The sequence below is a fragment of the Gracilinanus agilis genome, chromosome 3 (assembly GCF_016433145.1).
Source record: "Gracilinanus agilis isolate LMUSP501 chromosome 3, AgileGrace, whole genome shotgun sequence".
In the NCBI taxonomy this organism is placed as follows: Eukaryota; Metazoa; Chordata; class Mammalia; order Didelphimorphia; family Didelphidae; genus Gracilinanus; species Gracilinanus agilis.
In genome coordinates, this window is record NC_058132.1 from 173,738,936 (window position 1) to 173,754,173 (window position 15,238).

Genomic DNA, 15,238 nt, shown 5'->3' on the forward strand with positions numbered 1-15,238 from the left:
GAATGCCTGTACCGATAAAACATGGAGAAATCAGGCTCAAGCTACACCTTAAAGCTAGTGATTCTAAAGGATGGAGGAAGAGCACTCCGGGTGGGGAAAGTGGCATATGGGGAGTAAGTAAGCAGGCCAGGCCGGCTACAGCAGGAAAGCAGGATAGAAGGGCTTAAATGATCCCCCCCACACACACACACACCAAAAGGGGAACTCCTGAAGCTTCCTGATCTGAGCTTTCAAAATGCCCATCTGTTCTCTGCAGAGCAGATTGGAAAGAGTGGGTGCAGGGAGACATCATGGTCTGAACCAAGGTGGTGGCCTCGTGAGAAGATGAGGGAGGAGCTCCGCTTTGGCAGCTGAACCTCAAAAGTGCAGACTGGAGGGATAAAAGTCAAAGATGACAGGCTGAGAAATTGGGTGGCTGGAGGAACCGCCATACAGAAATGGAGAAGTTAAAAAGCAGTGAGTAGTAAGTGCCCTGTTAGATGTACTGACTAGGCTAGCAACAACACAGCCAGTCTGCGAGAACAGGCACTTGAGCAGGAGAGGGACGACAAGACGAATGAATATACATTTGGAGACCATCTGCATAGAGACCAGAGAGATAAACCCTTGAAGCCTGGTGAGATTACATGTTCCATTGCTTACATTTGAACTAACAGGAAATTCCTATTTTTCCACAGAGCATATTAGCTGTGGCTACTTCACAGAAGAAAAATTAACTTTATAAGCCAGTACTCCAAGATTAGCTAAAATTGCATGCTTCTGGGTTTGGGTTTTTATATAATTCTAAGTCATAAGAATTCCTGAGGTGGGAGGTCCCGGGTTCAAATCTGACTTCAGGCAATTCCTAGCTATGTGACCCTAGGCAGGTCACTTAAACCCCAACTGCCTAGTCCCTTCTATAATTCTAAGACAAAAGGGGGCAAGAGTTTCATAAAAAAAAGAAAAATTCTTAATATATTTCAAAAACATCAGAGGACAGCTGGGTGGCTCAGAAGATTGTGAGCCAGGCTTAGAGACAAGTCCTGGGTTCAAATCTGACTTTTTTTTTTTTTTTTTGACCCTTACCTTCCGTCTTGGAGCTGTGTATTGGCTCCAAGGCAGAAGAGTGGTAAGGGCAGGCAATGGGGGTCAAGTGACTTGCCCAGGGTCACACAGCTGGGAAGTGTCTGAGGTCAGATTTGAACCCAGGACCTCCTGTCTCTAGGCCTGGCTCTCAATCCACTGAGCTACCCAGCTGCCCACCCCCCCCACACACACACACACACTGCATAACTCTTACCACTCTTCTGCCTTAGAAACCAATACTTAGTAATGATTCTAAGGTGGAAGGTATGGGTTTTATATATACACGCACATATACATATAATGTGTAATAAATATATCTACATATATAAGGACTTCATTTTTATGTACATGTATAATACGCACATAACATGAAGCAATTTCATATAACATTTCAAATTGTATCTTATTTCCTTTCCATATTCATAAGCCCAAGCCACTTCTTATTCGTTTTTAAGGGGAAGGGAGGGATTCATCAAATTTCCTTAAATGCAAACTGCCGGGCCTGCTCTGGGGCCATTTACCTGGGGTTTCATCCGTGGGTTCCATCTGATGTAATAGCCTACCCAGAGCTCTAGGTGGCGCATGCTCGCCACTGGATAAAGGACATGATTGGAGTAGCTCACATACAAGGGATTGGTGAAGTCCTCCAGCTGGCTGTTGATGTAGGACCACAGGGACACAGTCCTTTTGAGAAGATTCTGTAAAAGGGAAAAGGCCATTTTACCAAATACTATACAAACCACAGGCAACTTTGTGTGGGCCTGTGCACCCACGCACCCATGCACGTGCAGGCGTCCGTAGTAGCATAAAAAGATGATTCTCTTACTCTTAAAAATAAAATATTTTTGGGCGTGGGAATGCAAATAGTTTATAATGGATAAAGGCTACTACAATAAGGATCTCTTCTAGGGAATTCTCAGGTGTCAATACTTCATGAAGAAAAAAAATGCCTATTTGCGACTTAACTGACTTTGCAAGTAAAATGAGGAAAGATGCACTATTCCAACATCTTTTTAGAACTAAAAATTACTACCAGGGAAAATAAACCTAATGAGATCATTATGAAAGATGTTCGGTATTCTGGAAGGAGGCAGAAGAAAAGAACAGACATAAGCATTAAACATACTTCAGGAAAACTTTGCTAACTGGGTTTTCACATGAACCACAGAAAAGGCTTCACAATTGACCTGTATTTGTTTAAAACTGACCATCTCTCTTCTCTAATTCTATTTTCCACACTTGCCTTGAGGGGTTGCCATACCACAAATAGTCAACGCTGCAGGACTTGGAAGCACTTATTCATTTATTGAGGGCATACCACCACTTACCACGAGCGACTATTCCACTCTGCCTACAAACAGTATGTGAGTTCACAAAAAAAAGGTTCTTTCAGGCTTATGACAGAAATTTTTAAAATTAAACAGGTCCAAATGAATGGAAGAAAGTGGTACTATTATGACTTATAAGGAAACAGAAAAATGAATAACAACTGCTTAGCTGAATGCAGTGAAGACAATTAAGTAAAAGGGGCAAAAGACATAGTAGGGAGGGTCTATCAGCTGTGGAAATTCATAGTACTTTACCTCTTTTCCTCTCTGCTGCTCACTGCTACACAGGAATGTCCCAAATAAACAGCTGTATAGGTGGTCCAATATGGTAATCAGAAAATATTCATTAAATTCAAATGCTGTGGGAAACTGCAAACAGAATAAAGCACAAGCACACAAAAAATCTTTAGGACTTGATTTTTCAGGAAAATTAATTTCTACAAAATTAATGTACCTAATGTAGTAGCTTTAGAAATAAAGCTACAATAAGCTGAAAAATGCTCAAATGTATGAATTTCTAAAGCACAGCTTGTTTATGTCATCTGGCTGGTTGTCTTCATTAAAAAAAAAAATACATCATTGCTTTTTCTGAACAGTAGCTTCTGCCAAAATCTCCTTTACATGTTTAGTGAGGAATTTTGAGCAAAAGCCAAGTGGTTCTCTGGGTTTGACCACTATGTTTACGTACACCCAGTATCTGCCCATCTAAACTTCCATGATGCTTAATTTGGACTCTCTTCTGACTGCCCTAACCTCCTTCTGCAAAAATTGCCATAAACAATATGAAGAGTTAGGTGCAAAATCAGAAAGAGTAAAAACGAATTTTCTTTCTTTGCTAGTGCCTGAAAATTATTTTATTCAGAATTAACCAAATAATCCTACTTTTTTATTTTGATGAGAGGGAGTAGAATTTCTTTTGCTATTGATAGATATTTTTTCTCTCATCCAGTCACACATCCTGTAGGAGTACAGTTGTCATCTTTCCTCACAAAACTATCTGCCGCCTTCTGAGAAAAGGACTAACTTAGGGAGAGTTTCCTCAAAGCAAAATGAAAACAGAAAAGCATTATCTGCACTACAGATTTTATTCCATTTTTATGAGTGTAGCAGCATGAATATTTTTGTTTCTTGAGCATTTAAAATGTGAAAGACCATCAACTCTTAGCAAGTTCTAAGTGTCTAAACTCAAGGAAAGAATACCTCGCTAGGTGACAGACACATTCTGACTCATTTCGATAAATGTATTACTGCTTTCCAAAGAATAAAAACAAAAAAATGGGTCAGTAAACCAGCACTTATTTATAGCGTTGCCTCCTTTATTAATTGGCAAATGTCACTTTATTAATATCAAACATTTTTCTACTTTCAGGAAAAACAACAATCACATAGAAACATAATTAGGTGCTTGAATGAAACAAACATCACATACTGTTTGAAAGCTTATCAAAGAAGTACAAAATCTGAACTGATTCCCCACAGTTTAATATGTTATGCTTCAAATGAATAATTACTTAATTTTAAATAAAGCCTTAAACTTTCAGACAAAAGCAAAGAAATGCATATCTCAGCAATGCAATGAAACATGGCCACAATGAAGAAGGGTGATACTAATATGAATGATTTTTAAAAAATCACAGGACCTACACATTCAAATGAATGTGTTAGCCTTTCAAAACCATCATCATGGAAAGCTATATACTCATTACAATAATGCTACCATTGCTCTAAGAAAATATGAAACTCAACTCTTTGGCACTTGCCTTCAGAACCTGAACCATATTCTTTTCAATATCCTCAGTGGTTGTAAGCTTTTGTCTTTTAGAAATGGAAATCACAGGAGGTCCTGGGTTCAAATCTGGCCTCAGCCACTTCCCAGCTGTGTGACCCTGGGCAAGTCACTTGACCCCCATTGCCCACCCTTACCTATCTTCCACCTATGAGACAATACACTGAAGTACAAGGGTTTAAAAAAAAAAAAGAAATGGAAATCAGCAGTCATTCTGTGCCCAGGGTGGTGAATGAGATGGCAAATCAAACTGGATAGCATTTAGATGGAACAACATCCCTCCAAAATTATGGTATCCTGAACTGGCTCTATTAAGCTTCAAGATGAGGTCTAACCAGAGCAGAATATTCTTTGGTCTTTGCTCTCAACACTTATGCTTCCATGAATGCAGATGATGAATTAATGCCATTTTAATATGTGTTCATAAATAATGCTGTTCAAAATGATGGAAGTGACAGTCCTACTGTACTCTACTTTGGTCATATATCTAGACTACTGTGTCTAGTTCTGGATGCTACATTTTTTTTTTAAACCCTTGTACTTCGGTGTATTGTCTCATAGGTGGAAGAGTGGTAAGGGTGGGCAATGGGGGTCAAGTGACCTGCCCAGGGTCACACAGCTGGGAAGTGGCTGAGGCCGGGTTTGAACCTAGGACCTCCTGTCTCTAGGCCTGACTCTCACTCCACTGAGCTACCCAGCTGCCCCTGGATGCTACATTTTAAAAGCCAAGGTATGTTCAAAGAAGAGTGGCAGGCTGGTGAGGTAAATTTAAAGCCATGGGATAAAACAACTCAATATATATAGCCTGAGCAAGAAAAGGCATTGGAGAAAGTGGAGTGGAGGTAAATGGATGTGATGATGATAATAATAATATTAAATATTTGAAGGGTTATCAATGTAACAAGTATTTATTAATTAAGTAAGCAATAAAAGATTATGGATAAGTTAGGTATAGGTGGATGTAAATACAAATACCAATAAATAATAAGGGTCTATATACCTTATTACATCATCAAGTAGGAGGCATTAAGACTTGTTCTGCTAGAGAGCAGAACTAAGGACAAGAGAAAGTTAATGGGAGGGCTCTTTCAACTTTAATATAAAGAAAAACTTTTATAATGTAGAGCTATGCAAAAAAGGGACTTGGCTCCCAAAAGTTGGGCAGGAGAGATTTCTCCATCAACCAAGTTCTTCAAAGCAGAAGACAGAAGGACCACTTATCAGGCAGTTTATAGAGGGGATTCATAACTTGGGTAAGGGTTAAGCAAATGATTCTTGACTTTTCCTTCCAACACTAATATTTTAGGATGTTTTATTTTTAAAACAACAACAAAATGTGATTAATGAAGTAATGAAACTGCTTTTTTGTGTGTGGCTTATATACTTGCTCTGAAGGTAATTAATTGCAAAGAAAGAGCTCAAAAAAATGTTTCGAGCATCACTGGAATAAGTCCATATTAGCCTCCCATGATGCCTGAAGAGGAAGGACAACAAGAATACTGGCTTTTGAGTCAGAAGACCTGGATTCAAATCCTGACTCTGCTACTTTTACCACCTGTGCAACATTGGCCAAACTCTTTACTATGTTCAGAATGGGTTTGATCATTTGTAAAATTATGGGGTTGGAGGTCTTTTCTAGCTCTAGATTCACCGCTCTAATGAACACTCATTTGAATTTATACTTTCTTATGAGTTTTTTTAAAGTAATTTGTAGTATAACATTAATTTCCGGTAAGAAAATGGAGACCAGGATGAGTGACAGCCAACAGTTTAGAACTTGGAACTTATCCAGATGCCATGAGCCTTGAAGGGGCAAGAGGCAGTTGCTGCCAGCACTATAAAAAGGCAAAAGCTAAATAAAACTTTCTCTCAGTTGTGAGAAGGTGGCTGGGTGGGTAGGCCAAGCAATCTGCTCAAGTTACCTGTATCCTGTTTCTAATCCTGTTTCATTGATTACCAGTCATCAACTACTGAATAGAGCTGTGAGATATATACCAACTATCTGATTATCAAAAAGAACATCATATCAAACTCTCACCACCTGGTCAGGGCCAAGGTGCTGGCCTGACCAGGGCCAAAGAGGGAGAGGAACCTCTCCAGCCAACTGACACAACCTGATTATCAATTTATTGTCGATCTCCATCATCTATAGTCTAGCATAGATTCCCAACACTTCATTCCTCAACTGTGATCCTTCCCCTGAGTTTATTATAATTAAATTCTTAAAACCTATTTAGGTGAAGGCTATTGTTATCCTAAAGATCAGTCTAATCATCTTGCATCCAAAGGGGAAAGGGAATACTTTATAGATAAGTTGCAGTCAACTGCTCCATTTATCCATTTATTATCAACATTTATCCAATCAACCCTAACATTTATCTATCAACTTAACCCCAAGACAAGTAGCCAGAGAAGCTGTGTGATCCAGTTCACAGCTTCTCACACAGTCACTTAGTCCTGGACACTGTAGGTGGGAACTGGTGCTCAGCTGAGCTGCAAATATTTGTGGGACCTTGTGTTCACTACCTCAACCTTGGGGTTCACTTAGGCTTCCCATCTTCACTCAGCTTAGGACCTTATACCATCGGAGGACCTTGGGCCATCTCTCTATCAGGCCCAATCCAGAAGCACCATACTGCCCATAACAGTAGTCACCTCTCATTATTATTCTATCAATACTAATGACTCAACTTCCTGCTCAACTTTATAAGGTAAAGCAATCAAAGTTGAAGTTGAAATAACACTGCATATATAAATCATATACCTCAACTCTAAGTCCTATGTCTACATTAATGTCATTTCCCTCAAGTCAATCCAAAATGAATTATTGGCTCAGTCAGTCAAGGCTTACAATGACTCAATGTCATGCTCATCTGGCAGTGTCATATTGTAAATACATAAGTAACAAAAACAGCAAAAGTCTGTACTCAAGTTCCAATTTTTTTAAGTGTTTCTTACATAAGAACTGTAAGTCTCATTATTAGAGCAATATGAAAAAAGTCTGCTTCTTGCCATATTGTTTCAATGTGTGAAGGACTAATCCTATTATTTCTGTCATGTTATCAATAACTGTATGAGTTTTTCATTATAGATTATAGATTCATATTATCCATCATAGAATCTTTCCAGAGAAGTTAAACTTCAATAAACATTTTAAAATTAAATTAATTTGAAACAGTTGTTATAGCTACTATGCATTATGTATGTCTTTACACATACAAAAGGACCTGGAGAAATGGACCAATTATTCCCTTGCAGTATTTAGGGTCAAAAAAAAAAAAAAATGGGGGCAGCTGGGTAGCTCAGTGGAGTGAGAGTCAGGCCTAGAGACAGGAGGTCCTAGGTTCAAACCCGGCCTCAGCCACTTCCCAGCTGTGTGACCCTGGGCAAGTCACTTGACCCCCATTGCCCACCCTTACCAATCTTCCACCTATGAGACAATACACCGAAGTACAAGGGTTTAAAAAAAAAAATGTCTTTCTTGAAATAGATTACTTAAGTCATGATGAGGTTTTATTTGCTTGAATTATCCAGATAACTGTTTTATTTCTCCACATGAGCATCCATAAAGTAAAATTACTTAACACATTGTCCAAAACAAAGAGGACAATGTCATAGCTTGCAAAAAAAAATTTTTTTTAAGTCATTCAAGCTGAATGCCTATGGAAACAGTTGTCAAGTGTGTAATGTCACAGAGAATAATAGCTTGCTGCTTTCTTAATGTGACAGTGAATAATCACCCTAACATTCAGAAACCTGATAGAATAATTTCTATTTCCCATGAAACCTGGTTGTGCAAATGCAATCAACACCTACATCTCTGCCTTTCCAAGCAGAAGACTCTATCGGGGCACGTTCAGAGAAATATCCTGGAGATTACCTGTCTTGTCATCTGCCAGACACAATCAATAAACTGAAGAAAAACAGGTGATCTGTCTGCATCTGCATGGTTCTTATCTCCGTGGCCAATTCTCTAAAGCAAAGAGAAACAATAAAAGAATGAGTACCCACCCACCTTCAGGTAACCACTGGAAGAGTCCTGATTGGACTGTGTGTGCGCTGACCCTGAAGAACACTTACTAGGTGAAGGAGGATCACTAATCCCCAACAATTTTATGGATGGTCTGCAATGGTGATGGTTTGGATCATATTTCTATAAGTATATGTAGCATGGCTGACTAACCAGCTTGTGAAGGCAGAATTTTTTTCTAAGTAATCATTTCATGCTCAGTGCCCCCTTATAACAAACTAGAAGACATAAGCTATTCTAAATAGGGGCCCCAGATGCTCTTCTGGCAGCAATTTCGCTAAACAGTTCAAGTTCAAAATGGAAGAACAAAAAAATTGTTAAGCATCTGTTCCTTCTATTATTTATAAATGTTTCTAGAGTAGCCTGGTCACTTTGGAATCCATCAAGGCAGAGCTGATTAGAGACAAACTCTGAACCAAAATCTAGTAGAATCAAAGCATACATATATCTCTACCAGTACTGAGCTAAAGGATCTTGCAAATCTAACCCCACCCTTCCTATTCAACCTAATTTCCCACTGTTCTCCAACAAGTGTTGTTGACCTAAGCCAAAGAAATCTTGAAATCAACACCCATATTACTCCATATTGATTCTTACTTCAATACATTTGTTCATTCAGTTCCTTCTGCCCTTTTCCTACAACATGCAAAGAAGCCATATTCACTGCAGTGTGTTTCTTTTCTGGACTCCTAATTAACTTATAGTCAGGACTACACTGTTTAAATAATTTAATTCCCCAGTTTTATCTTCCTAACTATACTATAAATTCCTTGAGGATGAGGACTAGATGATGCTTTAAGAAAAATTCCCCCAAAGTCCCTAGTCCCAGTGCTGGTCACAAATAGGCACTTTATAAATGGTTAAGGTTTGGGGAAAGAAGGAAAGGACTGAATGGAAGGTAAGATATAAATATATCTAAGAAAGGGCTCACAGGACCCTGTTCTTGAAATCACAAGCTCTAATAATTAACATAATTTAGCCAAAGTACAAGGTACTTAGTCTAACAAGGTGACAGAAGAAAAGTAACATTTTTACCTCATTCATTATAAATGGAGTGTTTCCTATGTATAGAATATCATATTTGACAAGAGACTGATCTCAAATCCAGCATTTTAAGTTCTACTGAGAGATGTAAAACCTCAGTAAGCAGCGAACTGTCACAAGAGAGTATTTAACTGCCCCTGACTCTGCACTGGGAATGGAGGCGAGACTGGGTTGAGCTTACAAGGTCCAAATAACAACAATAATAATAATAATAGCATTTACAGAGCTCTTTCAAGTTTGCAAACTACCTTACATATACTATCTCATTTTCACCCTTAGAACTAGCTTGTAAACTAGGTGTTGTTATCCTCATTTTTCAGATGAGAAAACTGAGGTTGAGAGGCACCAAACTCTAGGCCAGAGTCCTAACTCACTGTCAAAAATGATTTAGATCGGGGGCAGCTGGGTAGCTCACTGGATTGAGAGCCAGACCTAGAGACAGGAGGTCCTAGGTTCAAATCTGGCCTCAGCCACTTCCCAGCTGTGTGACCCTGGGCAAGTCACTTGACTCCCATTGCCCACCCTTACCACTCTTCTGCCTTGGAACCAATACACAGTTTAAAAAGGGTTTAAAAAAAAATTTTTTTTAAATGACTTAGATCAGAGAAGCAGAACAAAAGGCATCACTGAGAACACATATAATGGGGAAAGGCAGGGGCCTGATCATGTGTCAAGAATGGTAGATGACAGATATGGCAAAGTTCTACAATGATAACCTTGAGGGCTGAAAAGAGGCAGAAAAAAAACTCCTAGTCAGAAGGCATATTTAGGGACCAAGGAGAATTAGAAGACCAGAAGAGCCAGAATCCACATCAGTGGAGAGAGCATGCACGCCCATGAAATAAATAAAGTGAAATGTAAAGTTTATGGAGTTACACTGAAAATGGGCTAAAAATTATTTCCATATAATGTTTACCAACTTTACCCATATATATAATAAATTAAATGTGAGTATTAATAGCTTAAGATACAGAGTACTAAATACTTTGAAAGATCCATGATTCCCTCAGTGTTGGAGTTGCAATCCTCAACATTTAATGAATTAAATGAAAAAAGTCATCTAGCAGAGTCAGCTTTCTAGTTATCAGCAATTAGCACCAAACCAAAATGAGCCTTTGATAGAAGTAGGCCTGGAGAGAGGACACAGTATTTGAATGGTGGATTTTATTTTCAAATTTGAGTTCAAGCTGTACTTAATTGTATAGTAAAATTTGACTTAGGCCTTTCCTAAACTGTTTTAGACTTTAGGCTAGGCCTCTGAGAACAAGGTATGCTTGGGTAAATGTCTGGAATCAAACTAAAACAAGTGATCATTTTTCCTTTTAGAATTCTAAAAATTGCATTTGAATCTTCGTATTATTTATCTTATATCAAACCTGACTTTTAATTATTGGAATGGATTAATGATCCTAAGAAATTAATATGAATCCAAGATTTATGCTTATAATACTTTTGGATTTGGGGTATTGCATATGTGCAATAATAGACACACATAAAAGTCTGTATCAGATATAACATTTCCACTGGTCAGTTAAGTATAGCACTCTAATGTCACAAATGAACTCCTACAGAAGATATATGATTTATCTACAAAACCAGACTAGAGTATCAGTTTAAATATACTACTACTTTCCAGAACAAATGAGAAGTTTTCTTTAAAAAGGAGCAATTAACCAATTGCACCATAAAATATGTATTTTAAATGAAAAAAAAAAAAAAGGTTTTTTTTTCTCATATAATGAGGAAAATCATGATATTTTGGCCCCAAATTATTTACTCACTAGTTGAAATCGATGTCCAAAGCTCAACCACTCTTTTTCCACAAGAATCTCAAATCCTCTGATGGTTCGATAATAACCATCCAGCATCAGCATGGCCAAGGAGGTGAGCTGGGCAGTTCGGTCCCACCCATCACTGCAGTGCACAACCACAGAGGTTTTACCCGATTCCACCTTGTCAGCAATCCTAAGAGCCCCAGCAAGAATGAGCTAGAAGACAAGTTTGGTTTTTTTAAAACATACTATTAATAAAAAGTGACAACTAGTACATGTAGAATTTTTAAGGTCAAGAGATTTATTATTTATTTAACAATAGGAGAACTAACAATTACTAACTGGTCCCTTATTTTTTTAAGAAAGTTGTCTGAAGGTGTTAATCCTTGAGAAAACTTTTGAAAGCACTGAATAAAGGCATTTAACTTTAAAATGTGGTGCAACTTCATTAATTCAAACCCTACTAATTTGGACAAAAAGTTGGAAGGGGATTTCTGCATTATATTTGAAAAGGGGGGTTGTTAAATAATAAATTGTATACAACAAGAATTAATTAGTTAAAAGAAAAAACTTTTAATTACCTTCAAAACACCTATATCAATAGAAACAACTAACCTAAATCGTTTCTATCCTGTTATGCTTACTTTTGATCTGGGCAACAGGGAGCCACTGGATTTTACTGAATGGGTCAAGCAGCTGAGGGGTAGAATGAACTGGAGTGAGGAGAGACTTGAGGCAGAAAGACCATCCAATAGACTATAACATGGTCTAGGTGTGAGATAACAAGGGCCTGCACCAGGGTGGTGGCTATGTCAGAAGAGAAGTGATACTAAGGGCAAAATTAACAGAATTTGGCAATAGACTGGATAAGCAGATTGAAAGAGAGGGAGGAGTCCAGGATGACCACTAGGTGGCAAGCCTGGGTACTGGGAAGATAGAAGGGCCCATAACAACAAGAGGGAAGTTTGGAAAGGGGACAATTTGGGGAGAAAGATAACCAGGTCAATTTTGGACATGCTGAATGTAAGACTATGGACATCTAGGTTGAAATGTCCAACAGGCAGTTGGAGATGTGAGACTGAAGGTCAAGAGAGACTGGTCCAGAATAAGTAGATTTGAGAAACTCCAGCCTAGAAATAATTGAATCCACGGGATTGGATAAAATCTCCAAATGAAATACTATAAAGGAAGAAGGTCTAAGGCACAGCCTCGTAGGACCCAGGGTTAGCAGGCATGTCTTAGATCAGTGGTTCCCAAACTTTTTTGGCCTACCACCCCCTTTCCAGAAAAAATATTACTTAGCCCCCTGGAAATTAATTTTTAAAAAAATTTAATAGCAATTAATAGGAAAGATAAATGCACCTGTAGCCATCACCACCTCCCTGGATCGCTGCAGCACCCACCAGGGAGTGGTAGTGCCCACTTTGGGACTCATTGACTTAGATGAAGATCCATCAAAGGATACTCAGAAAGAATGATCATATAAGGAGGAAAAGATTCAGGATAAAAATGTCACAAAAACTTAGAATGGAATGGAATATCAAGAGGAAGAGAGTGACCAAAAGTGTCAAAGACTGAAGAGAGGTCAAGAAGGATGAGGATTGAGAAAAATGCCATTAGATTTGGCAATTAAGAGATCATTAGTACTTTGGAAAGAGTCATTTTAGTTGAGTGATGTGACTGGAAGGCTAAAAGTAGACAATAAAGAGACTTGAGAGCAAAAGAAAGAGAAGTACCTACTGTACATAGCCTTCTCAAGGAGTTTAGGCACAAAAGAGAGGAAAAACTGAGTGATAGCTAGTGGGGATAGTTGGATTGAGTAAAGATTTTGTGAATATAGGGAAGAGTGGGACATATGGTAGTGGGGAAGTGGCCAAGAGATAAAAGACAGATTGGAGATAAGTAAGAGAGAATTAGGATACAGGTGATAATCTGCTAAAGATAAGATGGAATGGAATTGCTCGTGCCTGCAGAAGTGTTTGCCTTGGCAAAGAGAAGGGCTAACTCATGTGAGACAAAAAAAGGCAGAGATAGCAGCAGAAACCATATGGGAGATGTGAAATGAGATAGGTAAAAGTAGAAGTTATTGATGAATGTCCTCAAATTTTTTCAGTGAAATATTAGGCAAGATTCCCAGCTGAGAGTGGGGGGAAAGGAAATATAGAAAGTTTGATAAGGAATGGAAAAGGTTTGCAGGAAAAAGTCACTGAGTGAGTGGGCCAGAGAGTTGATTACAGAGATATAAAAGGATTGCCTTGCTATATCGAAACCCCAGTTGAGATTATACAACAAATTTGTGATGGATCTAGTCTGCAGTTTCATGATTTTTTCTAGCTTTATTAGGAAGTATGTGAGAAAGAGCAAAGGTGAAAGTGATCCAGGGCTGAAGCTTGGCAGAGTAGTCTTGGCCACAGGATAACAAGGTAAGAGATTTGAGAAGAAGATGGAGTAATGAATGAAAATGTAGCCATGCTGGAGTGGCCAGGAAGGCCATGTCATCAGGACAGAGCCAGGTCTGCCTGGACCAGAAGATGAAAAGAGTGAAAAAGACAAAGATTTACCATGAAAGCAAATTTTTATGTTTGGAGCATGTGAGAGCACAATGGAAGGTGGGGAATTAGCCTTTGGAGTGTAACACTGGATGACTGGGTTGAAAGGGATGGAAAAAGGGAAGATGGAGAATAGTTTGAATAATGACAGTCAGAGGTTCAGAATCACCAGGATGGGGAGGGTATGACTAAGTTGAAATTTGTCGGTCATTGCCAAATGAGTTCAGGAATGTTAACATCACTAAGGGTTCATCCTCAGAATGGTGTCTTCTCAGGGTGTCAGGCAGGTTAAGCAAGGTAGATTAGTGAGGAAAGCTTGCTAGAAAAGCATTTCTTTCCTATCTCTACTGGCAAGCCAGGCCAGCAGACAGGCAAAGGGAACAGAAAGGAATAGTGTCTGTTTGTCCCTTGCAGATAAGAAAGGTCCCCCGAAAGTGAAAAGCAGACAAGACTAGGGGACCTGCATGAGACTGAATGTCATTTCTCTAATCCCCTGCCAGTAGAAAAAGGCTAGCCTAGAAGACCAGCATGTGATGCCAGAATAGCATCTTCCTGATATGAAGGAAAGAGGCATTAGGTTGGAAAAGAAAATTTAGGGAGACTACAACAGCTTCTTTCTGGCAGTTACAAAGCTTTCCTATGTTGGAGGGATTTGATTTTTACTGCTTGGCACTAGAGAGCAGAATCAGGATCAATGAAGAAAAGTTAAAAAGTGATAGATTTAACTTTTTTTTTAAACCCTCGCCTTCCGTCTTGGAGTCAATACTGTGTATTGGCTCCAAGGCAGAAGAGTGGTAAGGTTAGGCAATGGGGGTCAAGTGACTTGCCCAGGGTCACACAGCTGGGAAGTGTCTGAGGTAAGATTTGAACCTAGGACCTCCTGTCTCTAAGCCTGGCTCTCAATCCACTGAGCTGCCCCCAGATTTAACTTTAATATGAGAAGAAAATTCCTAATTAGAGCCATAAAAAAATGGAAATGACTACCTCAAGGGGCAGTGGATTCCCCTGCCAAGAGATTCTCAAACAATTACTAGATAATCAATTGTCTGGTGTGCGGTAGAGAGGATTCTTGTTCTGGTAGTGCTTGGGCCAGAGGGCTTCTGGGATTCCTTCTAACAGTGAGATTTTGTGGTTCTCATTATGAGTATTAAGAAACAGAATTGAGTTGAAGTAATCTAAGTTGCTTTGATATATGATTATTGGTCATTTGCACCTGAAATCCAACCAAAGGAAGCTCAGTTAGTTAACATATATGAACTCATATTTTATAGGATAAGAACATGAGCTTTACATCTGGAAGACTGCAGAGACCATTATTCCAGGATTCTCCTTTTGCAGAGGAGGAAATAGGTTCTTGAAGAACTGACTTGCCCCAGGTCACACAGGCAGCATCAGTGGCAGAATTTCGACCCTGATCCCTTGGACTCCAGAACAAACTATCTGCACCATGCTGCCTTCCTTTTACCTGACTCACCTATAAAGTATTCAACATCATTCTAACATCTTCATAGCACTCTACTAGACAGTAAGGGAGCTCTTAATGATATATAACAGTGATTCCCAAAGTGGGCGCTACCGCTCCCTGGTGGGTGCTGCAGCAATCGACCGGGGGGGGGGGGGGTGAGGGGGGCGATGATGGTGCACTTATCTTTCCTATTAAAAAT

At 39.0% G+C, this 15,238-nt stretch overlaps 1 protein-coding gene across 1 annotated transcript in view; it reads right to left on the reverse strand.

Annotated features, from left to right (window-relative positions):
• Positions 1-15,238, reverse strand: part of MTMR2 (myotubularin related protein 2) — a 95,899-nt gene that overhangs the window by 1,665 nt on the left and 78,996 nt on the right. The window contains exons 11-14 of the mRNA XM_044666237.1: positions 11,035-11,241; positions 8,060-8,152; positions 2,649-2,762; positions 1,587-1,763 (exon numbers count right to left, since the gene is read on the reverse strand). Of these exons, the coding sequence (XP_044522172.1) occupies positions 1,587-1,763; positions 2,649-2,762; positions 8,060-8,152; positions 11,035-11,241 (591 nt within the window). The remainder of the gene's footprint in view (positions 1-1,586; positions 1,764-2,648; positions 2,763-8,059; positions 8,153-11,034; positions 11,242-15,238) is intronic.